This window comes from Manacus candei, unplaced genomic scaffold (genome assembly GCF_025592945.1).
Source record: "Manacus candei isolate 608988 ecotype Guabito, Panama unplaced genomic scaffold, ASM2559294v1 h1tg000045l, whole genome shotgun sequence".
Classification (NCBI taxonomy): Eukaryota; Metazoa; Chordata; class Aves; order Passeriformes; family Pipridae; genus Manacus; species Manacus candei.
Genome location: NW_026138093.1, coordinates 3623462 through 3642548, shown reverse-complemented (window position 1 = coordinate 3642548; position 19087 = coordinate 3623462). Strand labels below are relative to the sequence as shown.

General features: G+C 52.7%; 2 protein-coding genes and 1 pseudogene across 2 annotated transcripts in view; 2 read left to right on the top strand and 1 right to left on the bottom strand.

The window, feature by feature from the left end:
• The window catches only part of LOC127474815 (zinc finger protein 208-like), a 1262639-nt pseudogene that overhangs the window by 983687 nt on the left and 259865 nt on the right, over positions 1 to 19087 (bottom strand).
• Positions 1 to 19087, top strand: part of LOC127474819 (zinc finger protein 850-like) — a 315187-nt gene that overhangs the window by 47005 nt on the left and 249095 nt on the right. The window lies entirely within an intron of this gene.
• Positions 15758 to 16779, top strand: LOC127474887 (olfactory receptor 14J1-like). The gene has a single exon (XM_051796208.1). It carries the CDS (start codon positions 15758 to 15760, stop codon positions 16724 to 16726), a length of 969 nt encoding a protein of 322 aa, XP_051652168.1. The 3' UTR covers positions 16727 to 16779.

Sequence of the window (19087 nt, the reverse complement as noted above, 5' to 3'; positions counted from 1 at the left end):
GGAGACATGCAAGGTTCTAGCAATCCCTGTGCCAACAATCTCTCTATAGTAGGCTTAAGGCCAATTTTTCCTTCATGAGGGATTGGATATTGTTTTATTCTAATAGGTTTTTCTGGATCCTTCACAGATATTTCAAAGGGCTCAATATTCAATTTTCCTACAGTCTCAGGGGTATACCACACTTCTGGACTGATCCTTTTCTCATCTTCTGCTGTAAGGGCATAGATTTTCACCTTCAACTTTTGCTCTGATACATCCAAACTAATTCCTAATTCAATCATTAAATCCCTTCCTAACAGATTATATTCAGCCTCAGGAACTAGTAAAAAAGTTCCCAAAGCATACTTATTGGGAGTCTCTATTTCAACATTTTTGATTATAGGGACTTTAAAGGGTTCCCCTTTTGCTCCTATTACTTGGGCTGTCTCTGTTGAAATTATACAGCCCTGGGGCAGTTGTTGGACGGTGGATCGTTCCACCCCCGAGTCCACAAGGAACTCGACAACTTGTTGCTGAGGACCCACTTTCAATTTTATCAAGGGCTCTGAACTTTTCTGGGTCCCCAGCAAATAGAGCCCCTGACCCCTTCAGTCTTCTAAAAAGACTTGTTCGTCCTGTAGCCTTTTTCTACAATCTTTCCTCATATGTCCCTTTTGGCCACAGTAATGACATTCAATTTCTCTGAAATTCACCTTTCTATATCTCTTTTGTTGTTCTCGCTCATCAGATCTAAAGGACTCCTTCCTTTCCTGTTCTTTGTTATTTTTCTGTCCTCCTCTGATAGCTGCTACTAGGATTTTTGTTTGCTTTCTCTGAATATCCTCTTTTCTCCTCTGTTTTTCTTCCTCTTTTGTCTCATCTCTCCTAACATACACCTCCTGAGCTTCTCTCAACAACAAATCTAAACCTTTTGTCTGTCATTCTCTGTTCTTTTCCAACTTTCTCCTAATATCTTCCCATGATCCCTGCACAAACCTGAGTTTGAGTACTGCCTGTCCCATGGCATCATCTTCAGGGTCCATACCTGAATATAGCTGAAAACTTTTTCTTAGTCTTTCTAGCCAATCTGTAGGAGACTCATCTTTCCTCTGATATTCTTTGAATGCTCTGTCTGTATTCTGTCCCCTGGGGACAGACTCCCGTATGCCCTGCACTATTGTACTCCTTAAATCGTCCATCTGAGCTCTGTCAGCTGCTCTTTGATTGTCCCAGTTGGGCTTCTCAAGAGGCCATTTCGTATCAGCTGCTGGACCTTGCTGATGCCTTCTATCCCAGTTCCTCATACCAGCCACCCTAATCATTCCCCTCTCTTCTACAGTAAATAAAATACCTAATTTGCTGTCCCTCCAAGGAGGGACAGCAAATGACCAGCTCAGGAGTCCATGTTTGCACTGCATGGACAAGACATGCCCATGTGTCACAGCTTGGGGCTGGGGGGGTGGAAGGCTTAGACAAAGTTGATGGCAGAAGCCATCTCATTGAGCTACGAGGTGCAGAAAGGACCCCCTTGCTTTCTAAATTCCTTCTCAGAGAGGAGCCTGGCTGTGGCTGGATCCAATCTCAGGCTCAGGTTTTGGTTTAGACTGAAGGAATTACAGAAATGTGATTCAATCACTTTGTCCTGCAGGTTTTAGTGATGGTAAATCAGAAACATTTCTACAAATTGAACTATTTATTATGACAAATGAACAACCAATTGATCAGACGAGTGAACAGATGAAAATCCTTAAACAGCATTATTTACTGCACAGTATAAAAGCCAAAACCTCCTAGTACTATAGTGTAAGATAGGACAGTGCAGTCTATCAAAGTCATTCTATTAAAGCAATTGGAAGAATCTGCCCCATGAAAGTTGGACGGGGCTTTTATAGTTTTCAAGGGTTTGACTGCCAGACATATTTGCAGGTCAGGGAGCAGCTTCTCTGACAAATCCTGCTTTGGAAAGCAGGATGTGTGTTTGAAGTTTCATGAAGCATTTTGAGTTTAGAATAATTCAACATTAAAAACAGAACCTTAACAGCAGCAGTAACTCACCACAGAGAACTTGCATTGTTTGCATCCTCTGACCATTTTTTAAGTATTGTCAGAGCAGAGCATCCTGCCAGAAATGGCCCCTTGATTATATGAGATTCCAAAAACTCTCAGGGTTCCTTTGGTTCCATGGGGCCCTGCAGTGTCACAATGGCCCCTTGATTCCAGGATGTTCCAAAACATCCCAGGGTTCCCTTGGCTCCAAGAGGCTCCCCAGTGTCCCAGCGGCCCCTGGATTCCAGCAGGCCCTGCAGTGTCCCAATGGCCACTGGGTTCCAGGAGCCACAGCGGCTGCCGCCGGCGTCTGTGCCCGGAGCCGCCGCTCCCACGGGGCTGCCGCACTCACCGCCGGGGTTGCCGCTCGCGCAGCCGCCGCTCTGCCCCGGCTGCACCGGGACCCGGCACCGCCTCGGGCCTGCGCTGCCGCCTCAGCGGCCACAGGGACACAGCCATGGGGGACCTTTGCTCTGACACTGATGGGGCCTGGCTTTGTTATGCTTGGGGCTGGGCTTTGGGAAAACTGCTGTTCATTTTCATGCTCCACTGGAACAGCTCCTGAATTCCAAAGGTTTCCTAATCCAGGGGAGGGGTTTCTATGGCATCCGAGGTGTCACCCCTCAGGACACATTGTCAATAAACCATCCAGCTGACTGGGATGGGTGTAAGAGCTGGGGAACACAGGATAATCAGTCATCCTATGAAAGCCTTGGAACATTCCCTGACTCAGTCAGAACCCAAATGGAACAGTTTGGATACAATTCCCAAATAGTTTGGAAACTCCAGTCATTCCTGACACCAGGATGGAAATTCAGCAGATAACTAAAGCCAGTCCCCTTGGGAGCCCACAACCAGCAGGGCTGAGGGAGGCCCTGGCAGCTCCCCAGCACCTCCCTCTCAGTGGGACACCTCTGGCAGCCTCTCCCAGCTCAGGAACCCTCCAGTTTGCAACACTCCAAAGACCCTCCCTGACGCCCAGGACAATTCTGATCCCCCTCAACAAACACTCCTCCAGCTGTGACCCTTGTCTGTTGGGAAACACAAAGGGATTTGGGGGAGTGTTTCCCTGACAACAAGGAGAATTTGGGAGAGGGACCTTTCCACAGCCAGCTCTTGATGTGTCCACACATCTCTGCCTGGGTGTGGGTGTGAATTGACTGTGGTGTGAATGTTGTAGTTTTGAATCCATAATTCAGTCAATGTTAAAATTATAGCAACTGCTATTGAATCACCTGATAACTGTTAAACGGGTCAATAATTAAATGCTACTAATGTCTTTTACCCTCTTCTCTTTGGATCCAAATGCTTTGTGCCCTGACCCTCTTGCATCCCAAGGCTCTGTGTAAATCATTCCTATTCATAAAAAAATATATATTTTTCATGACTTCCACTTTAAAATCTTCCTCCTTAGCTAAACTACAAGACAACTCCAATTAGCTGTAGAACTCTTGAAGACTGGAAGACAATTAAATGAAGGAAATAATTTGTTTCTCAGTGTTTTATTGGGTCCCACAGTGTGTTTGGAGCTGCATCAGCTGTCAGTCCAAGATGAGCCATGTCAGAACTGGTGAGGCTGGGGGGTGAGGAGCAAGGCTGATCATCCAGGGTCAGTGTGGATCTCCTGAGGAGACACTCAGCATCAAGATCACTTGGAGAACACCTCTATCACCTCTTCTCTGAACTAAAAAATAGCCATCCTTGAATTAAAACAAAAAAAGGACAAACTTGGAAGACTTGTTTTGAAACTCCCTTGAAGACAATTAAAGGAAGACAAAGAGATCCTGAGGGATTTCTGCATTTTAATGAGCCCCACAGTGTGTTTGCAGCCCAGCCCATGATCCTGAGGTGCTGAGAGAAGATTGAAGCAGCTGCTGAAGAAGTCAGAAGCCAAAGTGCAAGTGCCTTGAAGCATTGCTGGGCCCCACTGAGGGCAGGCACTGCCAAAGCCTCCCCAGGGACTCCTTGGAGCAGCTCCTTGGAGGCCAGGAGTGCAGGCAGACAAAGGCTCTGGGCAGGCCCCTGCAATGCTGAGCAAAGCCTGCCTTGGTTTTGTGGAGCACAAAGGCCAAGGCCTGAGCCCCAGGCCCTGGCCCAGCAGATCCTGTCCCTCCCGGCTGGCTCAGGGCTGTTTGGGGGGCACTGGGATGGGAGGGGGAGGAACAACAAAGGCCAAAACTGGGCAACCCCTGCCAGGCTCCTGAGGGAGGGGCGAGGCAGAAACCAAGTGCAGAACCTGCCAGGCAAGTTACTTGTGGTGGCCTGAGTGGCAGAGGCAGCTGCCAGAGGCAAGGGGACAAAGGCCTGGGTGCCTTTGGGCCTTGCAGCCCTGCCAGAGCCCTTGGCCATCTCTCCTGCAGGCTGTCCTGCCCTGGCCCTGCTGCTGCTCTGGCCTTGCAGGCTGCACACACCCCTCCTGCTTTCCCACCCCCTCCCAGCAGCATTTCTAGACCCTCCCTGATGTCTCTGCACCAGCTCTGGCTGTTCCCTGGAACACAAAGCCATGGGCTGATCCTGACTCCCTCTGGGTGACCTCTTGCAGCACAAGGGTCCCCGTTGAGTGACATTTCTTTTTCCTCACCTTCAGTCTGAACCTTCCATGCTACTCTTTGTGGAGATTTCTTTCTATTTTCAATACAGAAAAAAGCTCCATCCTGTCAGATCTCCTCTCGACCCTCTCCAGTTCTTCCTCATTCCTCCAGAATGGGGAACCTCACACCCAGACAGACCAGTCCAGATGTGGTGACCCCAGGGCTGAGTCCAGGGGGGTGACAACTCCCTTGTCTGGGTGCCCACACTCCCCCCAAGGCAGCGCCATGTGCAGTTGGCCTTAAATCAAGGGACCATTCTGATTCTTAGTAATGTCACGGAATCAAGTGGCACCGTGACACTGCAGGGCCTCATGGAACCAAAGGAATGCAGGGACACTGTGGAATCTCATGGAACCAAGAGACCATTGTGACATGTGGGGTCTCTTTGAAACAAAAGGAACCCTGAGACATCTCAGAACCTCCTGGAACCAAGGGGCCACTGTGCCTCCCCAGAACTCCATGGAATCAAGCAGAGCCGCTGCCTCCCCCCCACCACCGCTCTGGCCTTTCCAAGGGTTTGGGAGAGGTCTCCCAGTGACACTGCCCAACCTTCTCAATATCCCTGACACCAAAACCTTTTCCATATCCCACACTTCCAGAGGAGTTCCCAGGACACAACACAGGTTGTTCTGGTGGTTCTGGAGAATGAGAAAAGATTTCTTCCTCGAGATCACCCCCTCCAATTGGATTTGAGTGCAGCTGAAAGGTTTCCTCAGCATTTTCCCCAGTGCCTCCCTGCCCTGAAGGTTTCTGGCCCTCAGGCTGGAGCTGAGGGGGTTGGGCAGGTGCCTGAGGAGGGGGTAGAACAAGGACTGTGTCCAACTGTGCCAGGAGGGCTGTGCTGGGCAAGGATGAGGAGGCTGCAGAAAACAGTGGCACTGGGGAGGGGAGAGGAGCAGCTGGAGAGACCTTGTGCCTGCCCACGCTGGGCAGGAGCTGCCCCAGGATGGCAGCTCTGAAGCACTCCCAGGATGTCCCTGGGAACAGGAGGGGAAGACTGGATCTGAAAATGAAACCTGGAAAGCAGAGAGCAGGAGTGTCATGGTGACACTGCAGGAGAGTTCCAGCCCTGGAGCAAGGTCACAGCAGAAGTGACCCAGTACATGCAGTGGCCTCAGAAGATCCCACAGCATTCTGGAGACGCTGGAAGGGAGCCCAGCTCTGCTTCACAAGTTCCCAGGGCCTGTCCCTACCTGTGCTCCAAGGGCTTCCACCCCCCAGGACTGTGCTCAGAGAGCACTCAGGCCTTACAGCGAGAAAGGGGCTCAGGAGGACAGTGTGGAAGTGGCAAGAGAGCAGCTCTGCAAAGACCAAGCACTGCTGCTCCCTGGCAGTGCTGCTGGGCTGGGATTATTGTCCCCTTCCCGTTTGCAAATACACCCTGTCCTGCAGTGTGCTGTCCTTTAGGAACATCTAAGAAGAAGGGTCTTGGACAAAGAAGGCACTGCAAGGTCCTTTATTTTGTTTAAAGACTCAGAGAGCACAATTCATCATTTGTAAATCTCTGGGTCACATTCAGTGGGTAGACAATAAATTAGAAGGCAGATGCATATTATTTTTGATTGCACAGAAAATTATTGCAAGAACAATCTGATGACCTCCACGAAAAACCAGAGCAGGAAGGCTGGGCCATTAAGGAGTCCCATTCTGAATGCTATGCACCAGAAAACAGGCACTTTATTGCTCCTGAAAAGCATCCAGTCATCATTTTTCTCACAGCATCCTTGAGCTCCTGGTTCCTCAGGCTGTAGATGAGGGGGTTCAGTGCTGGAGGCACCACCGAGTACAGAACTGACAGCGCCAGATCCATGGATGGGGAGGAGATGGAGGGGGGCTTGAGGTTGGCAAATATGGCAGTGCTGCTAAACAAGGAGACCACGGCCAGGTGAGGGAGGCACGTGGAAAAGGCTTTGTGCCGTCCCTGCTGAGAGGGGATCCTCAGCACAGCCCTGAAGATCTGCACATAGGAGAAAACAATGAAAATGAAACACCCAAATATTACACAGGCACTAACCCCAATGAGCCCAATTTCCCTGCGGTAGCCTGAGTGTGAGCAGGAGAGCTTGAGGATGTGTGGGATTTCACAGAAAAACTGGCCCAGGGCATTGCCCTGGCACAGGGTCAGGGAAAATGTACTGGCTGTGTGCAGCAGAGCATTGAGAAAGCCAGTGGCCCAGGCAGCTGCTGCCATGTGGGCACAAGCTCTGCTGCCCAGGAGGGTCCCGTAGTGCAGGGGTTTGCAGATGGCAACGTAGCGGTCGTAGCACATGGTGGTGAGGAGGAAATACTCTACTCCAAATAAGAATATGAGGAGAAAAACCTGTGCAGCACATCCCATGTAGGAGATGGTTGTGGTGCCCCAGAGGGAATTGTGCATGGCTTTGGGGACAGTGGTGCAGATGCAGCCCAGGTCTGTGAGGGAGAGGTTGAGCAGGAAGAAGCCCATGGGGGTGTGCAGGTGGTGGTCACAGGCTACGGCGCTGAGGATGAGGCCGTTGGCCAGGAGGGCAGCCAGGGAGATGGCCAGGAAGAGCCAGAAGTGCAGGAGCTGCAGCTCCCGCCTGTCTGCAAATGCCAGGAGGAGGAACTGGGGCATGGAGCTGCTGTTGGACATTTACTGCTTCCCAGCACAGGGACACTGTTCAGAAACAGGAAAGGACAGGGAGAAGTTAAGACAGACTCCTCTAAGCAAAACCACTTCATTTCTCATAGAAATCCCAAGAATTGAAAGGTTTTTCCTTTCCCTTGTTTGTGCTGGCTGAGGGTGCTGTGAGGAACAGGAGCTCTGCTCATGTGCTGCCAAGGATTCAGTTTTCCCCTTCTTCAGTGGGGACATGGAGCTGCTCTGCCACAGCATCAAACACTCCCAAGGGATGTCAGGCATCATCCACCTTTAAGGGAAAAGTTCAGTCTCCACTCTCAAGACGTGGAAGGGCTTAGCATGTCCCTTAAATAGTGTTGTCTGTGTTTATTTTTTTGATGGTTGCATCTGGTACCTGTTCTTGTCAGGAGTACAAATCCTCATTTTTATGATGCCAAATGTAACAAGACTTTAAACAGGGGAGGACAAACAGCTCAGCTCTCTGTAGCTCAGTGCAGAGCCAGGAGAGCTGCAGTGTCCCTCTGTCTGTTCCCATCTGCCCTGTGCTTTCCCTCATCCTGCCTGAACATAGCTTCACATGTAAATTAATTTTTAATAAACCCAAATACCTACAGTCTGATGAGTGTGGGGCAGCACTGTTTAAAAGGGCAGCTTTGTTAAATCTTCTCTATTCCAGCCCAGCAATGCAGCGTTGCCCAGGGGAATCTCTGGCTGTGCAGGCTCTGATGGCAACATCAGAGCAACCCTGAGGAGGCTGGAAAAGTGACCCAGAGCTACATGTAAGGCAGAGGTGTGGTGATTTCTGATGCTGCCTGGTCTTATCTCCTCTAAGAGAAATAGAGTTGGAGTTTCAGTGCCTCCTCCTGAACTGTGAGATGAATTTTTAGGACCAATTTCCCACCCAGAAAACACATATTTGAAGATGGAAAGAACAGGATCCTTCACTTTCAGGTATCCCATGACTGGCTGTGCTTTCTTAAAACTCCTTTGAGAAATGTTCTGTAATGACCTGGAGCTCTGAGCAGCCCTCACAACCTGCAACCTACTCTAAACAGGTGAAGACCCCTTCCCTGCCCTCCCAGGGGTTGCTCCTTACCCACAGCCCTTCTGCCCCAGCCCTGGCAGCAGCTCCCCGGGCCGGCTGAGAGCTGCCCCTGGCAGGCAGCAGAGTCCCTGCCCAGCACAGCACCCTGGGCTGCAGGACCCTGCTCTGCCCCACTGCCCTGGGCACCCCTGACTGCACCCCCAGCTTCACAGCTCTTCCAAAGTGCCCCAAAACAGCCCCTGCTCACCCATCCCATCAGCTGGGGCTGGGCCAGCTTTAGGAGATGCCTCCAGGAGCTGCCCCTGCACTGCCTTGCAGCCACAGACTCACCGTGTGCAGCCCTGCCAAGATTCCTCCTGCAGGGAGCTCTCAGCCATCCTGCCAGTGCTGAGCCCCTTGAAGCTGTGTCTGTGCCCTGCTGGTGTCCCTGAGCTGGCCTGGCAGTGCCCTCAGCCCTGCTGGGCTGTGCAGAGGAGCTGCTCACCAGCAGAGCTGTCTCTTTGAAGCTCTTCTTGCTTGCCAGGAGCTCCCTGTGTGCCAGGAGCCCGGCCCAGCTCAGCAGCACAGCAACAGCCCCAGGCATTTCATGACCCCCTGGGGGTTTGATGTTGTTTATGTGAGACTCAGTCCTTGAGAGGAAGTTCAAACAACTTTTCAAGAAGTCAAAGTGAGATTGAAACACTAAAGTTTCCTTTAGTGCTAATGAGTCTCACTGAGGGACACAACTGAGAACGTGTCCCCATGTCCCAGTTAGAGCAGAAAACTGCAGACAGTGATGACAAGGATGAACAAGCAAGGGACCCCTGACCCCCATCCCCTGGGAAGGCAGATGCTGTCCCTGCCTCATTCCTCAGGGCTCTTCCTGGGGCACTGGGATGTGGGATGGGCAATGCCAAGGGCAGGACCATGGGGTGGCACCTGCCAGGCTGCTGAGCAGGGACAAGGAGGCCACGAGGCCCCAGGGCTGCAAGGGCCACTCCCCTCCTCCTGGCATCAGGGGCACAGACAGCATCCCTGGCCAAAGGCCTGCAGAAGGTGGCTGTGTCAGGGCCTTTCAGCTTCTCCCCATCCCTGTCTCCTCTCCAGCCCAGGCTGTCCTACGGTGTCCATGCCCTGCCCCTTTCCCTGCAGGCTGTCGTCATCCCCCCGGCTGCCCCACCTGGTTGGCACCTTCCTGCACTGACATCTCTGCGTCCTCCCTGGCTCTTCCTGCACACACAAAGCCTTGGGCTCATCCAGACTCCTTCTGGGTGATGTGTTGCAGCACAGTGTTTTCCATGGAGTGAAATTCCTTTTTCCCCATGTCCATTTGGGACATCCCCAGCTGCATTTGGCAATAATTCTTTCTTTCTCATGCTCTTTTCTGCTATCACAGAAGGATCCACCATCTCTAAATCCTCCCTTCAAGCCCTCTCAGGTCTGTCCTGTACTGTCCTCAGTCTCCACACCATTGAGGCCACAGCTCCTTAGCCCCTCTCTAGTGCTCATGTGCTTGAGACCTTTAAAGCCCATCTTGGGAAATCACTGGGCACTCACAGATGTTTGTGCAGATGAAAATGTTGTACTCATAGTCTAAGGAAAGCACAGTTACCATGACAACCACCATACATTCCCATTGCTATGGTGAGTTACCTTGGAAATAGAATACATTCTCATTGCCATGGTGAGTTACTATGGTAACCATTATACATTCGCACTGCTGTGGTCAGTTACCATGGTAACTATCATACATTCCCATTGCTACATTCTGTTTCCGTGGCAACAATCATACTTCCCACTGCTACAGTCAGTTACCATGGCAACCAGCATACATTCCTATTGCTACAATCGGTGACCATGGTAACAATTACACATTCCCATTCCTCCCATCAGTTACCATGGCAACCATCATACATTCCCATTGCCATGCTGAGTTACCATGGCAACCATCATACATTCCCATTGCTATGCTGAGTTACCATGGCAACCATCATACGTTTTCCATCACTATGGTCGGTTACCATGGCAACCATCACACATTCCCATTCTTAGTGTGAGTTACCATGGCAACCATTGTACATTCCCACTGTCATGCTGAGTTACCATGGCAACCATCATACAGTCTCATTGTTATGGTCGGTTACCATGGCAACCAGCATACATTCCTGTTGCTATGGTCAGTTACCATGGCAACAACCACCGTACATTCCCGTTGCTACAGCCAGTTACCATGGCAACCAGCATACATTCCCACTGGTACAGTCGGTGACCATAGCAGCCATCACACGTTGCCATTGCTATGGTCAGTTACCATGGCAACAATCATACATTCTCATTGCCACAGCTACCATGCCAACCATCATATGTTCCTGTTGCGACTTTTGGTTACCATGGCAACCAATATACATTCCCGTTTCTACAGTCAGTTACCATGGCAATCATCACACATCTCCATTACTATGGTTGGTTACCATGGCAACTATCATACATTCCCATTGCTACAGTTGTTTACCATGGCAACTGTTATACTTCCCACCGCTATGGTCTGTTACCATGGCAACCAGCATATATTCCCATTGCCATGGTCAGTTACCAGGGCAACAATCATACAGTCTCATTGCTACGGTTGTTTACTATGGCAACCAGCATACATTCCCATTGCTACAGTCGGTTACCATGGCAACCATCAAACACGGCCATTACTAAAGTCGGTTATCGTGGCAACCATCACACAGTCGTGTTGCTACAGTTGGTTACCATGGCAACCAGCATACATTCCCGTTGCTACGGTAAGTTACCATGGCAACCATCGTACATTCTTGTTTCTACAGTCAGTTACCATGGCAACAATTAAACACTCCCATCACTACAGTTGGTTACCATGCCAACCATCACACATTTCCATTGCGACGGTCAGTTACCATGGCAACCAGCATACTGCCCACTGATAAAGTTGGTTACTATGGCAACCATCATACATTCTTATTACTTCGGTCGGTTACCATGGCAACCATATACATTCTCATTGACATGGTGAGTTATCATGGCAACCATTATACATTCCTGTTGCTACTGTTGCTTACCATGGCAACCATCATATAGTCCCATTGCTATGCTCAGTTACCATGGCAACCATCATACATTCCCATCACTATGGTTTGTTACCATGGCAACCATCATACATTTCCACTGCTACAGTCAATTACCATGGCAACCAGCATACATTCCCGTTGCTATAGTCTGTTACCATGGCAACTGTTATGCTTTCCACTGCTACGGTCTGTTACCATGGCAACCAGCATAATTTCCCATTGCTACAGTCAGTAACCATGGCAACCATCAAACACTCCCATCACTTCAGTTGGTTTCCATGGCAACCATCCAACAGTTGAGTTGCTACAATCGGTTGCCATGGCAACCACCACACATTTCCATTGTGACAGTCAGTTACCATGGCAACCACCAGACATTCCCTTTGCTATGGTAGGTTGCCATGGAAACCATCATACATTTCCATTGCTCTGGTCAGTTACCATGGCAACCATCATACAGTCCCGTTGCTCTGGACAGTTACCATGGAAACCATCATACATTCCCATTGCTTTAGTTGGTTGCCATGGCAACCATCATACATTCCTGTTGCCATGGTCATTTACCATGGCAACCATTACACATTTCCATTGAGATTGTCAGTTACCATGGCAACCTCTTGGTTCCTCTTGGAGAGAAGCAGATGCAGATGAGCCTCCCTGTTGTCCACCAACCTGCCAGCTGTGCTCTAAAGGCCTGTGGCCCAAGGGGTGTCTTCACCAAGACTCTGCACAAACCTCTGGGACTCTTTGCATCCTGTCGTGGTGCTTTTCCAGTGAAGTACAGGGTTATCAAAGCCAACTTGAATGGGCTCTTTGTCTCACTCCACAATGTCACCCAAACCACTCTCTCCTCTGACCCTCACCCACAAAAGTTCACCCAAGTTGTTCATCCCCTAGAGCAGCTCCACAGGTCCAAGAAGCTCCTTCCCACTGAGGACACCTCTCTCCTGCTCTTTCTCTCGTGTGTCTCCTTGGCCTTCTCTCCCAACCCATCACAGCCCTGCAACCTGGGAACTGTCTCAGCAGGCCTGGGCTGTTATTGCCTGCAAGTGGAATGAAGAGAGACTTGGGGCTGCAGCTCCTCCTGCCTGTGCCCCACACGCAGGGCATTGGGGCCTGTCTGGCTGCAGCCCCTCAGTGGGGGCACCGGGGTAAGAACAGACTTGCAGTGGGGAAAGCTGCTCTGAAAGCCCCGAGAGCTGGGCTGTGCAGAGGCTTTGCTGACAATGGTCTTGGGGGTGGATGTGCTGGGACTCAGGCCCAGGGGGAAAATCCCAGGCCTGATCCCTGAGGAGATCAGCACATGCTGCTGAAATGCTGGGGGACAGAAGAGCCAGCAGAGGGAGGAAACAAGTGTGGACAGCCTGGGCTGATGGGATTTGGACTCGTGCCTGGCCCGGCCTTGGCTGGGCAGAGAAGGGACAGCCTTTGTGTCCCTGCAGGGCTGGGATTCACTCCCTGCCCCAAAGGCACCCAGTGTGCCTGAGAAGCCCTGGGTGGTGCCTGTCCCACAACTGCTGGGAATGGGGAGGGGGTTCCTGCACAGGCCCTGTGCTGTCCATGGCAGCTGCTGCACTTGTGCTGCAGAGCCCTGGCACCTCCCCTGGCACTACAGGCCCCTCTTTGGCTGTTCAATCCAGGCTCAGCTGCCCTGAATTGGGTTCAGCAGTGAAGGGATGTCCAGGAGACAACTGCCACTGTACTCTGAGGACATGTAGAAAATACCCTGATAAAGAACAGGAGAGAGACCTCTCTCCCTGTGCCACCTGACTCCACTTGGTCACCTGAACACCTCTAGGGGCTGCCCTGGACAGAAGGAACAGTGACAGGTTCCCCTGTCCTACATGTGGGCCCCTTCTGCCACTGAAGTTGGCCAAAGCAATGTCCCAGCAGCCTCCAAGAAGATCCCACAGCTGCTGCCCTGTCCCTAGGAACTGCTCCACTGTAGCCTGCAGTTCCCAGCAGGAATCTCGGTCACCTCAGGCCCCTCAGAAGGAACCAGGGCTTTGTGTCCCAGCAGGTCACTCCTGGCTTTGGTCTTCATTCATTCCCATGGGAGCTGGGACAAGGAGTCACCTGCAGGGGCCTGTTTAGGGCCCACTGAAGTGGGGCAGGAGGAATCCAAGCCCATGGGGGTTGTGGAGGGAGCTGAGTGTCCTTCTGGCCCCAGGTCTGCAGAGCCACAAGGAGACACCTCTGTTGACTCAGCTGAGTCCTTCCCTCAGTGCAGGTGAAGGAGATCCCTCCTGGGCACTGTCTGGGTTTCCTGTCTAATGATGGGGCATGAAAAGGGGACTCTTGGACTTAACTCTGTGTCTGTTTGGAGAAATGACAGTGCTGAAAGAAGTGTCTGTGCCCAGCTGAGAGAAGGCACATCATTATTTCCTTCAGCTGTGTGCCAGCAGGTTCCCCTGGAGCCCCAGGGACAGCTGGAGGGAGCCCAGAGGGGCAGAGAAAGGGCTGCCTGGGGCTGTTGCTGTGCTGCTGAGTTGGGCCGGGCTCCTGGCACACAGGGAGCTCCTGGCAAGCAAGAAGAGCTTCAAAGAGACAGCTCTGCTGGTGAGCAGCTCCTCTGCACAGCCCAGCAGGGCTGAGGGCACTGCCTGCAGCACCCAGGGCACAGGAGAGAAAGGACAGAGAGATGAGAGGCAGCCTGGGCTGGGAGGTGACTGAGCTCTCACTAGGCAAGAAACCTTCCCAGGATTTGAAGGAAGAATTCTCTGGCTGTAGGAAAGTTCAACTTGCCCTCCTGGAGGCATCTCCTCAAGCTGGCACATCCCACAGCTTCCAGGATCTTTCAGCAGGACTCTCCCAGTTGCTGCAGTGCAGGGGAAGTGGCCATATGCCAGAGCAGGGCAGGAGCTGCAGGCAGCAAGGGCAGAGAGGAGAAGGGAGCAGGAGGTTCAAGGGATCCTGGGGTGGGAGGACAGGGCAGAGCTGCTCAGGGCAGGAACCTTGCCAGCCCTTTGCCACGGTCAGGCTGTGGCTGCAGAGCAGTGCAGGTGAGTTCCTGCAAGTGCCTCTCCCAGCTGCCAAATGGCAGCAGTGGCAGGAGCTGTCAGGATGGCTCTGCTGGATTTGCTGGGGTGCAGCAGGAGAAGCTGCTGCAGAGCAGGACTTGCTGCTGCCCCCTCAGAGGCCCAGGGCCAGAAGGTTCCCTGTGGCAGGGCTGGCTGTGGGGTGGGAAGGTGGGGGTGCAGCCAGGGGTGCCCAGGGCTGTGGGGCAGAGCAGGGTCCTGCCCCCAGGGCTCTGTGTGCTGGGGCAGGGACTCTGCTGCCTGCCAGGGTCAGCTCTCAGCCCGGCCAAGGAGCTGCCACGGGGCTGGGGGAGAAGGGCTGTGGGGAAGGAACAACTCTTGGGAGGGCAGAGCAGGGCAGAGTCCTTCTGATCTCCACAGTGTGCTGCAGGGATGAGGGCTGATCACAGCTCCAGATCAAAGCAGGAAATTTTCCAGAAGCTATTTGCAAGAGGCACAGACAGACAGGGGGTACCTTAAAGAGAATGAACCAGTTCTTTCAGTGTTATACTCTGGGTTGTCTGGGTGCTGACTGCAACAGGGAAAGGAATCTCTGAGCACAGGAGGAGACACTGAAACTTAAACTCTGTTAGATTAGAGGGCATTGAACCTGAGAGTATCAGACATCAAAACTGTCTTATAGACGCATCAGTGTCACTTTTCCAGCCTCCCCAGGGTTGCTCTGACATTGCCATCAGAGCCTGCCCAGCCAGAGATGCCCCTGGGCAGTGCCCTGTGCTGCTGGGAGGGCTCTGCAGGGCAGAGCTGAGCCCCCAGGGCTGGGATGGGCTCTGGCAGCACTGGCAGGGCCCAGCCCTGGGCCCAGGGAAGCAGCTGCTGGCAGGGACAGCTCCAGGCAGCAGAGCCCTGGGCAGGGAGTGGGGGGCAAGTGCCCCCAAGGCCTGGGGGAGGGGGCGTTCAGGCAGCTCTGGGGGCCCTTCCCTGCAGCTGTGCTGGGCACTGTGTGCTGGGCAAGGAGCTGCTCTGCCTGGAAAACTTCTCCCCTGCAGGACCCTGCCCTCTCTGCTGGGTCTGTGCTGCTGGGCTTGGAGCTGCCCCCAGCAAGGCCCAGCTCTGCCTGGGCAGGATCCTGGGAAGTTCTGAGCCTTCCTTTGGGGGTGGGCACTCTCCTGTCCCAGCCCTTGGCTTCTCTGCAGGAGGGCTCCTGTCCTGCTCTGTCCAGCACAACTGCAGTGCTGGCCTGGAAACACATTGAACTACTTGGCAACACATGGCAAGACCTCCTGCCACACACAGCCCTCTGCCAGCACATATTAGACAGAAAAATTTGATTAAATCTTGAAATTAATTACATTGAAATCTGGAGTAATATTGTCAGAGGTGGCTGTTGTAATTCTACCCTGTGGCTTCCTTTTCTGAACAGACCCTGTGATACGAATCAGCAAATGTCCAACAGCAGCTCCCTCACCCAGTTCCTCCTCCTGGCATTCACAGACAGGCGGGAGCTGCAGCTCCTGCACTTCTGGCTCTTCCTGGCCATCTCCCTGGCTGCCCTCCTGGCCAACGGCCTCATCCTCAGCGCCGTAGCCTGTGACCACCACCTGCACACCCCCATGGGCTTCTTCCTGCTCAACCTCTCCCTCACAGACCTGGGCTGCATCTGCACCACTGTCCCCAAAGCCATGCACAATTCCCTCTGGGGCACCACAACCATCTCCTACAAGGGATGTGCTGCACAGCTCTTTTTCTTTGCCTTCTTCATGGCAGCAGAGTATTTCCTCCTCACCATCATGTGCTACGACCGCTACGTTGCCATCTGCAAACCCCTGCACTACGGGACCCTCCTGGGCAGCAGAGCTTGTGCCCACATGGCAGCAGCTGCCTGGGCCACTGGCTTTCTCAATGCTCTGCTGCACACAACCAGCACATTTTCCCTGCCCCTGTGCCAGGGCAATGCCCTGGGCCAGTTCTTCTGTGAAATCCCACACATCCTCAAGCTCTCCTGCTCACACTCAGGCTACCTCAGGGAAATTGGACTTCTTACAATAAGTTGTTTGTTAGGTTTTGGCTGTTTTGTTTTCATCATGCTGTCCTATGTGCAGATCTTCAGGGCTGTGCTGAGGATCCCCTCTCAGCAGGGACGGCACAAAGCCTTTTCCACCTGCCTCCCTCACCTGGCTGTGGTCTCTCTCTTTGTCAGCACTGCCACATTTGCCCACCTGAAGCCTCCCTCCATCTCCTCCCCATCTCTGGACTTGGTGGTGTCAGTTCTGTACTCGGTTGTGCCTCCAGCACTGAACCCCCTCATCTACAGCCTCAGGAACCAGAAGCTCAAGGATGCCATAAGGAAAACGATGACTGGATGCTTTTCAGAACCAAAACGCTGGCTCTTTTCTTCTGTAAATCATTCCTAACATTACTTGCTACAGACCAACCCTTCTCTTCTCAGGATTTTGGAGGGGCTAGGAATGTTTTCTTTGGTATTTTGACTTTTTTATTATGTAGTGCAGAATAAATTTTTGTTCTTGATCCCGCTTCTAATTCACTGTTTTCCTCCTGAATTTGACCCTACCCCTGTGGAAATGAGGAACCCTCTCTTCATATTAAAACAAATGAAAGGACACAGTAGAAACCTGGTGTTTCTGAGATAGTTTTTCAGAGACCTTTGTAAAATGTCAAGGTAGTGCCTGTGTGCAGGGGGGTTGGGGAAAAGGGGACCAGAACAGCAGCTCTGCAAGGAAGGAGCAGCAGCACTTGATCCTTCCCAATTCAACACTCTCCTTCTGTGCCTTTGGGGAAGGTCCCTGAGTGCTCTGGCTGGTTGGTCACTGTTGTGCTTGGTGTCAGTGCTGTGACCACGGGCAGGGACAGGCCCTGGGCACTGCTGGGACAGAGCTGGGCTCAAGGACAGCAGAATCCTGCCTGGGCTGGAGTCACCCAGAGATCAAGTACCACGTTTCTGGTTTAATCCATGAGAGCACAGGGCACACAGCAGGAACAGGGACAGGAGTCTGAGGAGTGACTCATCTTCCCCTCAGTGAACTTCCACAGGCTGACCAAGAGCAGCCCCCAAAGCAATGTCCCAGCTCTGGAACAAGGCAGGGCCCCTCTGAGCCCCCTCCATGGCCACACAGGAGGGTCTGGGGGAGGTGGTCAGTGCAGGGAGCACCATCAGCTGGCTCTGCCTCCCAGCTTGAGCAGCACAGCCCAACAGAGTCCCCCATGGCCCTGGGCCCCACAGCCCCCGTGCTCTGCAGAGCAACCCCCCCAGCTCGAGGGCTGTGGGGAGCACGGGCAGGGGGTGAAGGAAGGGCTGCTCAGGCCAGCACAGACGTGTTCCCCTGGGGAAAGGCTCTGTGGGGAGATGGGATGTGCCAGGAGAAGAGCAGGACACCCTGTGTGAGCAGAGGGGCCATGGGAAGAGGCTGCCCTGTCCCTGGGAAAAAGAGGGGGCAAAGCAAAATCTGGGAAAGTCTCTGATCCGAGTTGTGCTGCCCAAGAACACGCTGACTCCAGAGGTGTCCAAGCGGGGCAGAGCCGGCGACTCCGGTCCGTGTTGCGGCGGGGGGGAGGCAGCGGCTCTGCTTGATTCCATGGAGTTCTGGGGAGGCACAGTGGCCCCTTGGTTCCAGGAGGGTCTGAAATTTCTCAGGATTCCAGGAAGCCCTGCATTGTCACATCGGCCCCATGAGTCCTTGAGGTTCCTCAGTGTCACAATGGCCTCTTGATTCCATGAAATTCCACTGTGGCCTGGGGTTTCTCTGTTTCCAAGAGCCCCTGCAGTGCCACAATGGCCTCCTGATTCCATGGGTTTCTGCAGTGTCACAATGGCCCCTTTATTTCAGGAGGTTGCCCACTGTCCCTGGGTTCCTTTGGCTCCATGGGGCCCTGGAGCATCCCAGTGGCCTCTTGATTCCAAGGGTTTCCCCAATGTCACAATGGCCCCATAATTCCATGAGGTTCTACAGTTTGACAGTGGCTCCTTGATTCCATGAGGTTGCACTGTGTTATCACAAAGCTGAGCCCATCCTGATGAAACTTCTGAGGAGGTTGGGAGGAACTGGGACAAAAGGGAAGGAAAATTGGGGAAGGAAAGAGGGGCTTGACCAACAGAGAGGAAGGATTTATATGAGGTAAAACCAGGTTCAGGTAATGCTGAGGGTGCTGAAACACTGACTGTGCAAACACTCCTGATGGACCTTTATGCACTTTGTAACCTGAAGCCCCAAAACCCCCCCAAAGGTGCTGCTCCTCCAATGGAAAGGTATCCACTTCTCTAATTCCAAGCCAGAAGAAGCTCAAACCCAGAACTCAAGACTCTTATTCATCCTCTAATGCCCAGCCCAATCCCAAACCTGTATTACCAGTAGGAAAAGTCAAGCTTTAATCCTGAACCAGCCCAAAACCCGCTTCCCCAATCATGAAGCAGACACTGCCAGCAGAACAACAAACCTCCCAAAGTTCTCCCTAATCCCCACCCTGAGCTCTAAACCCCAAGCCCTGACCATTCAGCACCCCCACAGCCCTTGGGAGCAGAGCAAGGACCTGGAGGGCCCAGAGCAGGCCCAGGGGGTTGGCAGAGGAATGGGAGGTGACCTGGATCTGCTCAGCTCTGCAGTGACCCCCAGGAGAAGGGCCTGGGCTCTGGCAGGGATGTCCTGTGGCACAGGGGCTCAGGATCCAAGTTCAGAAGGCCAAGTGCACATGGCAAGAGCCAGAGCTGGTGCAGAGACATCAGGGAGGGTCTAGAAATGCTGCTGGGAGGGGGTGGGAAA